The sequence below is a fragment of the Lupinus angustifolius genome, chromosome LG05 (assembly GCF_001865875.1).
Source record: "Lupinus angustifolius cultivar Tanjil chromosome LG05, LupAngTanjil_v1.0, whole genome shotgun sequence".
Taxonomy (NCBI): domain Eukaryota; kingdom Viridiplantae; phylum Streptophyta; class Magnoliopsida; order Fabales; family Fabaceae; genus Lupinus; species Lupinus angustifolius.
Genome location: NC_032013.1, coordinates 11,941,115 through 11,954,026, shown reverse-complemented (window position 1 = coordinate 11,954,026; position 12,912 = coordinate 11,941,115). Strand labels below are relative to the sequence as shown.

General features: G+C 33.4%; 1 protein-coding gene across 1 annotated transcript; it reads left to right on the top strand.

The window, feature by feature from the left end:
- LOC109347837 (casein kinase 1-like protein HD16) lies at window positions 5,938-12,619 on the top strand. The gene is made up of 16 exons (XM_019587924.1): window positions 5,938-6,651; window positions 8,593-8,724; window positions 8,820-8,893; window positions 8,996-9,065; window positions 9,213-9,268; window positions 9,354-9,425; window positions 9,666-9,760; window positions 9,856-9,922; window positions 10,033-10,162; window positions 10,240-10,458; window positions 10,551-10,684; window positions 10,838-11,012; window positions 11,147-11,237; window positions 11,321-11,478; window positions 11,574-11,762; window positions 12,169-12,619. Exons 1-16 carry the CDS (start codon window positions 6,202-6,204, stop codon window positions 12,226-12,228), a joined length of 2,172 nt encoding a protein of 723 aa, XP_019443469.1. The 5' UTR covers window positions 5,938-6,201; the 3' UTR covers window positions 12,229-12,619.

The following is a 12,912-nucleotide window of genomic DNA, read 5'->3' as shown; positions in this document are numbered from 1 at the left end:
TATTAGGAAAACAATATTATGTTTTTTGTAATCTGCACAACTGTATTCGGATGTTGTAGTTTTGTGAGATCTTTTGCAACAGCTGCCGCAATTTAAACCTTGAGTTTAATATCATGAAGCAAGTGAAAGCTTCGTAACCTAACCAGAGAGAAGTGCGAAGATGCATAGAAGGCACTGGTTTTGAGACACTTTATTTCGTGCTCTACTAAAAATGTTACTATTTCAGATATGCAGAGTCAACCAATGCTCACAAATCAATTCAAGATTGAGAAAAACACCCTTAATGAAGAATCATAAAATTCAGAATGAAGAATCATAAAATTCAGAACCTACGCTCTGATACCAATTGTTGGAAATTCTTTATGATTGGTGAAATACCAATCCTAGGATCTTGAATTTAATGATTCTCACATACATTTATGAATCAAAGGGTGCAGTGTCATACCTGAATCCATGTTCGTGGATGTGCTCCTTTGATACACGTTTCTGAAAGAGATTGATGGCCTTCCTCAACCAAATCCTTGATTCCTCTTGGGACTTGCGTTTTCACTCTGATGGGGAGATGAGAAAACTGAATTTTGATTTGGTGTATTGGGGACCATAACCTTCCTGATGTGTTAACTTATAGGATTCCCATTATCCCCTATGGGTTAACCTGATGGGTATCCACTCATTAAGCACATATCCGTTATAACCTTTTAGAAATCTAAGGGGTGTCAGTAATTAGATCACTTATAATGTAACTCTCCGAAAATAAATAAATAAATGATATCATTGCATCAAACATATGATGCTCACCTTAATTAGAAATTTATAATTTCTAACACCTTCTTCTCCTAATTCACATTTTATTTATTCCTTTATTTTCTGTTTAATATTTTTTTTGTTCTTGTGTTCTCACTCATGTTCATGATAAGTTCTTTCCTTTGATCCACTTGGACCAACATATCATTATGTTATTTTTGTTATCTTACTTTTATTTAGTTTAATTTTTCTTTTTCATTTCTATTAATGTTTTCTTTTCTAACTTTATAAACAAAAACACGTGTTATCCGTGTACTTTTCCTTCTATTTGGGAGTGAGCATAGCCACCTAAATCATCATCAATTATGCTTCATAGCAAGGGCATGCAAATTTATTTGATGATCATTGAAATTTAATTGTAAGACTCATCCTAGGATCATAAACTCCACAATAAGTCTTTTTATAAGACCTTTTTAATATTTAAATTTTGGTCCATTGTATAAAATCTATTTCAAGGTTTTATACATATTATTTCTTTTCTGTTACATATATGCTTTTACTTGACAAGAAAAAAAACCATTAATTGAGCTGAAAGAGAAGATGAATAAGTTTTATTAACGATGGTCAATTTTTTAAAGAACAATACATAAATATTGTTTTTAATTACTTCCTATCATCTACATTTTCACCCTTTCCTTTTAAGTCTGACATTTTTAAACATGGATACACCATGCATGTTAGTGTACAACAATGATAGAAAACTCAATGAGAAGAAACCATGGATGTAAAACATAAAGGGATAATAGTTTTTTTACCCGAAATAAGAAGACATGGGATAGGTAGAAAAACAAAGAGATAATGAGTGAGAGACAAGTGGGGATTGAACAACTATACTATCCATTAACAGAGAGACGAATGCAAGTACTTTTTACTTGTATTTTTATGGCAAAAGTGTTATTTCATTACATATGCAAGAATAAAAATGTTTTATTATATTATTTTTTCCCTTATTTTTATAATATTTGTCTCTCCAACATCCCCAACCTATGCGGATTGTAGAAATGGTGTTGTTGCATGTTTTTTTATGTAAGAACAACCTATTAGTGATGCTATAAGGAGATCATTTTCTGGAAATTAAATAAACCTAAGGACAATGCAGATAATTTTGTAAAATTAAATGGATATTTTTTTTATAAAAGAAATATGTAGTGAATTGTGAATTCTGCCTCATGTATAGTTAAAAATGTATATCTGAGAATTTAGAAATGTTAGCTTGTCTCATGAATGTTTTTTTTAAACCAAATCTCAAGTAACGAAAGAAATATCAAAATATAATTTTTTTTTTAAAATAACCTAAACATACTGGCTAAGGTTATGGTTGGATGCTAGAAAGGTTGTGGTCGTTAAGCTTACTAATTAAATTAAAAATGTGTGATAGAATTTGTTGATCAATTAAGTAATAATACATGTAAAATAATATAGATAGGCTTACAAGTCCATAACTTATAAAATATATGTCATTTCATTTGACTTATCAAAATTGGTGCTTATAAAGAAATATTTTTGTGTAAACAGTATAATATTTATAGAGGAGGTGAAGTTTAAGGCCTAAGTTACACTAATTATATTCAATCTCAACCATTCATTTTCTTCAATTCAACAAACCAAACAAATGAAACTTAAAAATTATTTAAGATTTCTTTTTTTCTTTTTCGTCATTTATTTCACTCACTCTTTTTGTCAGTTGGATTTAAGAAAATGAATGACTAAGATTGAGAATAATTAGTGTAACTTAAATTGTGTGTAAACGGATCCCTCCTCATATTTATATTAGTATAAAAATTTATATACAACAGTACATCATCCACCATTCATTTAGAATATTTTTTTTGAAGAATTAATAATAATTAAATATGAATAACAAATAATCTAATAAAAGCGTATAAAAGTAAAACTCTCATTCCATACATTTTTTTTTCTCTTTTTCTTAAAACCTCTAACCAAATAAGTTATTTCTTATTCAAGTAAGTCTAGTAGTGATTGATAAGCTACTTAACGACAGTGCCAAATAGACATAGATTTCAAAAGTTTTTATATTACTAAAAGACAGAAAGTGCTAACAAGTCTTCTAACTCCCAAGTACACATTATAGACTACTCAATTCCAATGTTGTTAAAGTCTAACCAAATATCAAATCAAAAAAGGTTTATGTTCATTCGATTTAAATGGTTAGATAAGATTACCTAATCGGATGAAGTCAATTTAATTATATCTAATAGAATTTAATTAGGTAAAACAGATGATATGCATAATAAAATTTCACAATATTAAAGTTTTACACTCATAGCTAGATCATAAATCGGAGGATATTCACTTTTTTCAAGAGTCCATTCTGACCATCAATTTTAGTGAAATCTAATAGTTTGAATTAGTGAATAAATCTAACCATTAGATATCCATAAAATGGATGACTATGATAGAGAATAAGTTTAAAAACTTACTCTTAGAGTAAGTAGATCCTCACTCATTAAAATATATAATAAAAAATATAATTTTAATCACCAAATTAAAAATTCAGACGTTTCAAAATAATAATTTTAAGACAATTAAGTTGTTCTACTAACACTAGTTAAAAGAATGTTTAAGAAACTTCTGTGTATCACAAGACAAAATTAATATATGTTAATACTCCTTTTCTCTTTTGCTTGATTATCTCTCGTATTTCGACAACGACATCAATATTTAATGATTCAGACATTATGAATTGAAACTTAATACTTCATAGTTGATGGAGCTTTTTAATGGAAAAGAGAGAACGTGTTAGTCTCATAAAGTTGTGACCAACATGTTTCTTTTGTACTTGAAGTTGGAACTTACTTTTGCAAAAATAATTAACTTTTTTTTCTTTCTACAAAAATAGATAGATTAGATAAGTCATACCCACTAGATTATTTCTTTCTGCTGTTTTATTCAAAAAAGTCTTTAGAGATGTTGACTAGATTTTTACTCCTTCTTGATTCAAACTAGGTTCAATTTCATTATGCACTGATTGACGGCTTGAATTCTTGATTTTGAACTGATACTTCACAATATATATGCATGTTCTTCAATGAGTATTATAGTTAAGTGATCTAATGAATATGAAGATATGTCTTGAATGTAGAGATGTTATGAACATAGACATGCCACTTTTAGACCATTGTGAAAATCAAAGAGAAGACAATATTTCATCGATTTAAATATGTTTGTAGTTATCTAATTTGTAGCACTCTCAAAATAAACAAGTTAGAACATAGAGACTATTCAATATAAATCTTACTTAATATATTTTGAATAATCAAAACTTAGAGGATTAACAAAATCCTTGAGGTCCTAATAAATACTTATATAATATATGATTACTTTTTGAATAATAAAAACATTCTTATGATAAAGTCTTTGTTGTAACATAAACCTAAGTTTCATTCCCATTTGTTGTATTTGTAAGGAATATTTTTTTTATTTTATATAAAAGTTGTCAAACCTCTTGAACCACATTTAATTCGATTTAAGTGATCAAGTTGGTTTTTAGCTGGGTTTTTATTGATTCAACTTGATTTGATTGTGGAGTAACTTTTAATATAAAAAATTATGGAATCGGCTTCTTTTCTTGACAGGTATTTAGTGGGTTTGAAGATGAGAAATAATATCATTATGGGGACTCTCAGTGGAATGTTAAGATGGTTACTCGCTTTACTTACCAGGATTTTTGAGATTGGTGCAACTATGAGTTCACTACGGCTTTAGAGGTAAAGCCCCCTATGACTTGTTGGTGTTATCCGAAGGTGGGCCAAGTCAAATTGAACGTATATGGTAGCTGTATCAGAGGCTCTTGTATAATGGGAGGGGGCGGCGTCCTCTAGGATGATAAAAGTCAATGAATGTCTGGTTTTTCTCTGCTAACTATGGTGAGGCGTCCTCAATTTTAGCAGAAATTTTGGCTATGGAAAATGGATTGTCCCTGGCTTGGAGTCTTTGTTTCAGGAATGTGGTTTTGGGAAGAGTTTTGAAAAGCGACTGCTTAGAAGTTGTTTAGTTAATTTTTTAGGAGATTCCAATTCGGATTACTCGCATTCTATCTATGTTCATGAATATTAGATATTGGTTGGCTCTCTCTTGCATTGTCTAAGGTATCCTTTGTTACAAGAGATGCTAATATGGTAGCAGACTTCATGGCTAAATTAAGTTCTTACTCACTAGAGAAGAGGAAGGTGTGGGACTTAGCCCCATCAGACTGTCAACCTTTTTTGCAGTTAGATCTTTCCTTATTAGCTTAGCTTTGCCCTTCATTTCCGATGTACCAAAAAAAATATCAAAAATTATATTCTTTGATTGGTTAGCGCCATTCTTCCAACATCAATTAATAAGAATGAAGTTTAACTTTAACATGTATATTTCAAACATCCACCAATACCTTATCTTGTGTTGGTACACATTTCTTCACTTTTTGGATAAAGAATTAATTCTCTTTGAGGTTTGTGGTTACCTGTTCCAACAAGTATCACTATCAGGAATCAAACCTTTAACCTTTTGATCACTCTAAGAATCTAATGAGAGCTTACATCACTAGATCTATACCTTATTAATATTAATACCTTATGTTAAACACAACACAACCATCTATTTCTTAAGGTATAGTTGTAAATATATACTTTTGAGGTCTCCATAGAAAGAAAAATGAGAATATCTTCAAATGGAAATGTCACAGTGAAAGTAATATTACTCTCATGACAAATATCTTCTACCTTAATATTTATACTATTTTATAAATTCTTTTATTTTTATTAGTCAGAAAATATAAATTTAAAATATATTTAATTATTTTTTATTTTTCGCCAATAAAAAATAAATATACCTAAAATAATACACATATTGCGACAAAATAAGATACTCATTCTCATATACCATATAGATCCTGGCATCCCCACGATAACAAGAGTGGGGAAACACACAGTCCATACTTCCTCTAAGACCCTTTTCAGTAATTTCAACTCTCACTGAAATACACACATTTTAATTTCAATTAAAGTATAAAATCCTCAACTATCCTGAACACCCCATCACAACCGTTGAATCCTCTTTAATCAACGGCTATCAAAGCATAGTGTTATGTGTCTCATCAAAACCTTTTTCTAACACACTTTCTTTGTTTTCTTCTTCTTCATTCTTCATCATCATCACTGTGTGATCGCTTCATTCTCGAAACCCTAAATTCATCTACGACGATCCTTCACTATACGATTCTAGAACCTTCTAGATTTCTCACATTCCATCTTTTCATTCCTTTGCTCTGAGATTTTTTCTTCTTCGTCTTCACGGTTTTGAAGATTTCACTGATTTTGCTCTTCATTTTCATTCGATTTGGCGCACTGGTTGGGAAATTTGTGATATAAAGGGATGAGAATCGAAGAATGAACGATGCCGGTGCTTCGTAGTGGAGTCCGAAGGGGTCGGGCAAGAGCAAATAATCAGAACCGGAATCAGAATCAGAATCAGAATCGGAATCAGAATTCTCCGGTGGTTGAGGTGGAAGCGATTGCAACTAGAACACGGAGACGCCGTGCAGCAGCGGCGGCAGAAGCGGTGGTGCCGGAAAACAATAATAAGAAGAAGAAACAACAGCAACAGAAGAAGTTGGTTGTCAATGAGAAGGTAACTGTACCGGAGGAGGAGGAAGGTGGTCGTGCTGGTGTTGGTGGCGACGGCAGAGGTGGAGGAGGAGAGGTTGGTGGTGGTGGTAGGGCGGAGAAGGAGGGGGGGGAAGAGGTAAAGGAGAAAAAGATGGATGGTCTTGATAGCGGAGGTCGCAGCAACGATAAGGCCAATGCCGGTGAAGATGAAGGGAACCCTACTCCTCTTCCTGAAAAGGTGTTATATGGTTTTACAAAATTCTTTGTTTTAAGTTCCATTTGTGTTGCGTTAATGTGTTTGGTTGGGTGATTTTGTTTCATGCAATGGAAAACATATTAAAATGATATTTCGGTTAATTTATGGTAGTTTTGGTCTTTAATTTTAGGTGCAGGTATTGGGGGTGTTCTTTGAATTGGTGTTATAGTGTGATGACTAGTATTTAGTTTAGCTGTCACATTGCATTTTACACCATCAGCATGATGTATAAGACATATCTATGCATTTCGATTGGTGTGTAATCGATGGTGATGATTCTAACATGGTGGTCTTTTTCATTCGGTTGAAAATTGATATAAACCCTTTGTTAATGGTTCCTCTGGCATTATGGCCTTTACCATAATGGTTATGGTGCTGTCCATTGTTTTTAATCCAGGAATTTGTTTGCCAAATTAACTTCTGATTGTGGTTGTGTGCCTTGCTTTTGGAACACAGTTTTGATACATTCTTTAATCTTTATCAAATCCAACTATGTTTTTAAAGTAAGGAGTCTGACTGTGAGCTAGTCTCCTTTGCCAGATATTGCAACTAATTGATACTTGTTTGTCACATATTACAGTCTTTGCTGTATTGATGCTGTCCATGGTTTTTAACCCATGAATTTGCTTGCCACTTGTTAATTTCTGATTGTGATTGTCTGTGCCTTGCTTGTAGAACACATATTTGATACATTCTTTAGTGACTCTGATGGTTTTTTTAAGCAAGGAATCTGCCTGAGAGCTGGACATCTTTGTCGTATATTGCATATTAGTTTTTGAAAATTGACTACATTTTCTTGGCAAATATGTATTGGTTATCCAACTGTGTACTGTGTAGGGATGATGTTAGTAAAAAGTAGAATCATGTATGCTGATGACTTGTAAAAATCGACCATGGTTGACAATATTTGTGGCTGTATTGAGTATGACTTCTATTTTTCCGCTTCTTTAATTTTGTTGATCAGAGAATCGGAACTATCTTATTAATCTGTTATTGGTTTCTAAAAACATGGGTTTTAGAATTTAGATGTGTCGATGTGGTCATGCTGTCTTGGTTTTCATTAACACACAGTGCCACTGTTGTTATATGTTTTTGTTTTCATATGCACTCACATCAACCTACTCGTTCTGTTAAAAGTCCACTGCAAATACAATTTATCCATCCATATGAAGCAATCCGACCCTAAGTCATAAAGTGAATCATTATTGTGCTGGTGTATTTTTGTCTGTGTTACATATTCTTAATGATGTCAGCCCAATGGTCATCTTTCCACTACTTGAAATTTACATTTTTAGGTCTGGGTTTTCTGAAATAAATAAAGCACATGGTAGCACTGTATAACATTTTGACATCAATGGTGTCATGATTTATAAGTATGATTTTGTTCTAAGAATATGAGATATGATCGTTCGGACCATTTTTGAATAAATGTTGGGGTAGGATTGATGTGAACTAAGGAGAATGTTTGGCTTGTCGTGCAACCTTAGCAGTTAGAAGAGTCATAGTTAAGTAAATCAAAAGAAGTTTTAATATGGAAAAAACGTGATTGTTTAGAAGTCCCTTTATTATTCCTACAAAATTGTATTCTTTCTTAATTTTTGCTATAAAATTTCTGTTTTCTCCTTCAGTGATGGAGGAATGAGGGTGAGCCGTGGCACAACAGTAAAGTTGCTACGTTGTGACTTGATGGTCATGAGTTCAAATCTTGGAAACAGCCTCTTCACTTACGGGTGTAAGGCTGCATACATTGATGCTCCCCAGTCCCCACCAGGTGGGAGCCTCGTGTAATGGGCTGTCCTTCAATGAATATAATTAGTTGCTATAATATTTCCAATTGCCCTAATTTAATTATGAAGCACATAGATACATTGTAACTTTTGTTCTGGTGACATGTATCCTAATTTTGTTCTCTTCTGGGAACAGGTTCAAATAGGTGGTTCTCCTTGGTATAAATTAGAAAGAAAACTTGGCAAGGGTGGATTTGGGCAAGTATATGTTGGTCGACGTGTTACTGGTTCAAATTTGAGTGAGAGAACTGGACCTGGAGCTGTAGAGGTATACGTGTCTTTTCAGGATTGGGTGATAAGTTGCATATTTAAATGCTAAAGTATTTTATTTCCAGAAATTCAGTTTTTAACTGTTTTTACCAGGTTGCATTAAAACTTGAGCACAAAACTAGTAAAGGATGCAACTATGGACCACCTTATGAGTGGCAAGTGTATAAGTGAGTGTCATTTTTGCTCCTCTATATTTTCCCTTCGTTTCCCCTCTTTTTTGTGTGTGTATTTATGCCTTTTTTTCATTTTCTTTTTATCTATATGTGCAGTACTCTTGGTGGCAGTCATGGTGTGCCACAAGTACATTACAAGGGCAGGCAAGGTGACTATTATATCATGGTAAGTTACTGGGTCCTATTCCTGAGCTGTTTGTTCTTCATTATTATTACTGTTACTATTATTTGAAAGGTAATGCAGCACTTCTTTTATCTTTAGCTTGCTTTGTTCGTAGATCGTCTAATTGACTTAAGATATTGATATATGCAGGTTATGGATATTCTTGGACCTAGTTTGTGGGATGTTTGGAGTAATAACAATCACATGTAAGTTTTTTGAAATTATATTTGTGTTACCTGTAGTAATTTTTGACTTCCAGTTGTGCTATGCTAATATATTTGTGAACTCCAGCATGTCCACTGAAATGGTTGCTTGTATTGCTATTGAAGCAATATCCATCTTGGAGAAGATACATTCTAGAGGGTAAGTTTTTTACCACCCTTACTAAACAGTTTCAGACATGAACTATGTAATGTTTGTTCTCTATAAATATTATCATTCATTTATTCTCATATGTCTGTGTTTGCTAGTCACTTCTTATGGGGCTAGATCCTTTTTTCTTTACTTTTCCTTTTCTTTCTCTACCACTAGTGGTGTATATATGGTATGATATTTTATAATAATATTGTATTTCTGAAACTGTATGACAATATTATGTGGCAGGTATGTGCATGGGGATGTGAAGCCTGAAAATTTTCTACTTGGTCCTCCTGGGACACCTGATGAGAAAAAATTGTTCCTTGTAGATCTTGGATTAGGTATGATTTGGCAGTCAGCTCGATGGTTATATATTATATTTTCATTTTTGGCAGTATTCATTACTCACTTTTTATTTTCAAATTTGGGTAAGCAGCTACTAAATGGCGGGATAGTACGACAGGTTTGCATGTAGATTATGACCAAAGGCCAGATGTCTTTAGGTATTCATAATTGAATTTGATTGCATGGACAATGTTTATGTATTTTCATTGTCGCAGTTCTCAGTATTGAATATTACAGCTTCTTGGCTTGTTATATTATATTTTTTCAGGGGCACTGTCCGTTATGCTAGTGTGCATGCACATTTAGGAAGAACCGGAAGCAGGAGGGATGATTTGGAATCTCTTGCTTATACACTGATTTTTCTTCTTCGAGGTCGTCTTCCTTGGCAGGGATACCAGGTTGGACATACTCAAATAATTTTTCATTTTATTCTTATGTTCGAAATATACCATGGTCTCTAATGTGTTTTTTTCAGGGAGACAACAAGGGATTTCTTGTTTGCCGGAAGAAGATGGGAACATCTCCAGAGACGTTATGTTCCTTTTGTCCCCATCCTTTTAGTCAGTTTGTTGAACATGTGGTCAACTTAAAGTTTGATGAAGAGCCTAACTATGCAAAATACATTTCTCTATTTGATGGGATTGTTGGTCCCAATCCAAATATTAGGCCACTTAATACAGAAGGGGCACAGAAGGTATCAATTTTGCTACCCCTTTACTTGCATTGGCTTGTATGCATTCAAACTTTCCTATTCCAGACACTTGATATCATTATTTTTTTCAAAAGCTTATTGGTCATAAGAGAGGCCGGTTGGCAATGGAAGAAGAAGATGACGAACAAGCAAAAAAGAAGATTCGTTTGGGTTTGCCAGCAACCCAGTGGATAAGTGTTTACAATGCGCGAAGACCGATGAAACAAAGGTATGCACCCACATGTCATAAACTCTATCATGCTATCTATATGATTCTATGTTCAGGCATTTTAGTCACTGAAATTAGATAATGGGAATTATCCATTTATTTAATCTGACTAGGGAATTGTTACACATGTGGAATGTTTTTTTGTCCTTGTAGATATCACTACAATGTGTCAGATCAAAGGCTATCCCAGCACATTGAGAAAGGAAATGAGGATGGCTTATTTATTAGCAGTGTTGCTGCAGCTCAGGACCTTTGGGCCATTATCATGGATGCTGGGACAGGTTTCAGTTCCCAAGTTTATGAAGTTTCCCAAGAATTTCTCCATAAGGTAAATTTCAATCTGTAGCCTTGTATTTCTTATAATTATCTGCATAGCAACATTTATGCATGCTTGTAGAACTGTTAATTTATAGAGTTTCAAGGCATTTTTATATACAAGGGATTATTTGTTTGTGTTTGAAGGAATGGATCATGGAGCAGTGGGAAAAAAATTACTACATCAGTTCTATTGCTGGAACTTCACATGGGAGCTCCCTAGTAGTGATGTCTAAGGGTTAGTCCCCCTGTAGTACATTTGTTTATGTTGTTTTTTCATATTTCAATTTCATTTTCAGCTGATTAGATCGTCGATTTCAGGCACTCAGTATTTGCAGCAATCATACAAAGTCAGTGAATCATTTCCTTTCAAGTGGATTAACAAAAAATGGAAGGAGGGCTTTTATGTGACTGCTATGGCGACCTCAGCGTCCAGATGGGGAATAGTTATGTCTCGTGGTGCTGGATTTTCTGATCAGGTCATCATTGGATTTGCTTTTATCAACCAGTACTTTAGTTCATAATGGTACTTCATAGCACAAATTATCAGTCTCTTATGTCTTATGAATTTCAGGTGGTTGAGCTAGATTTTCTGTATCCCAGTGAAGGAATTCACAAGCGGTGGGATGGTGGATATCGAATCACTGCCACTGCTGCAACTTCGGATCAAGCTGCTTTTGTCCTGAGTGTGCCAAGGAGGAGGCCCACGGACGAAACTCAAGAAACTCTCAGGACTTCTGCTTTTCCTAGTACGCATGTCAAGGTTAGTCGTGCTTCATTTGTTGCCTAATTTCCGGGTTACTACAGTCTGTCATGTTGGAATACTTATATCTCTCAGATACTCCAATGATACATTTTGGATACTATTACACTATATTTTACAATTTGTATACAATTATAGATAGGAATATCAATTCATTTATGTCAAAAAGGTGTTGGTATTTTTGGTTTATATAAATGGTATTTCATCATATTTACAAATTATAATGACTCATTCTAACTTTCTAGACATTGTTTCTCTCTTCAAATTTAAGTTTTGTATTTTTATGTTAATGTCATACTAACTTTATATAGTGTATCATAATATTTGTGTTCTATAGTTTTTAAAACTTGTGGTAATTCGGCGTCTGTTCAATTAGAGTCTGATCATATCGTGACAACTTTTGCAGGAAAAATGGGCAAAGAATCTCTACATCGCCTCTGTTTGCTATGGTCGTACAGTTTCATGATCCCGCCATTGTTGTGTACATTCTGCTGATCATGGTTGTTGTACTAGGAAGCTCCAAATCCTTTGATATGTGAAGATGCATGATGGTCTGGGCCCCAAGAAATTTTGATGATTATAGCTTTAATCATTTGTATGTAGCCGGAATATCTTGATTAAAACTAAATACCTCAAGTTCCATTTGCGTGGAAATTGTTTTTATGTCAATGTTTAGTTAAGTTATGCAGACAAGTTACCCTTTAAATATTTCAATTGTCCTATGTCAAGGATCAGTGTCACAGCTTATATATGTACAGGGTAATTTAATTCCAAAGTTATTGTGGCCATTTTTAATGTCAAATTGAAAACAAGAGAATGCATGTATATATGTGCGTGCACACAAACCAGGGGCATGTTTGAACTGGTTGCAAATCTTCTTTCCCAAAATGTGTATTATTTTGTGTCAGTATTTATAATTTGTCAGAAAAATGCTTAATTGTTAAATTTTTAATTGAAATATATTTTTTTAACCAATTACAAATAGTAATACATTGAGTGACGCATTTGTGTGATAGTAGTCCGTAAATGTGCTCCCATTTGAATGTGAGTAAAAGTCATTGATCAGTGTTATCAAAACAGGTTTGTGTCTTTCAATTCAACTGATGAACTGGTTTTAATATGGTATGGTACAACAATTATATAGGTTATA

What these genes read in the sequence shown, in the direction of transcription:
- LOC109347837 (XM_019587924.1), top strand. Translation starts at nt 6,202, where the DNA reads ATGCCGGTGCTTCGTAGTGGAGTCCGAAGGGGTCGGGCAAGAGCAAAT. An exon ending in CAAAGGCCAGATGTCTTTAG is followed by an intron (nt 9,923 to 10,032) that starts GTATTCATAATT and finishes ATATTTTTTCAG; the next exon opens with GGGCACTGTCCGTTATGCTA. An exon ending in CGAAGACCGATGAAACAAAG is followed by an intron (nt 10,685 to 10,837) that starts GTATGCACCCAC and finishes TTGTCCTTGTAG; the next exon opens with ATATCACTACAATGTGTCAG.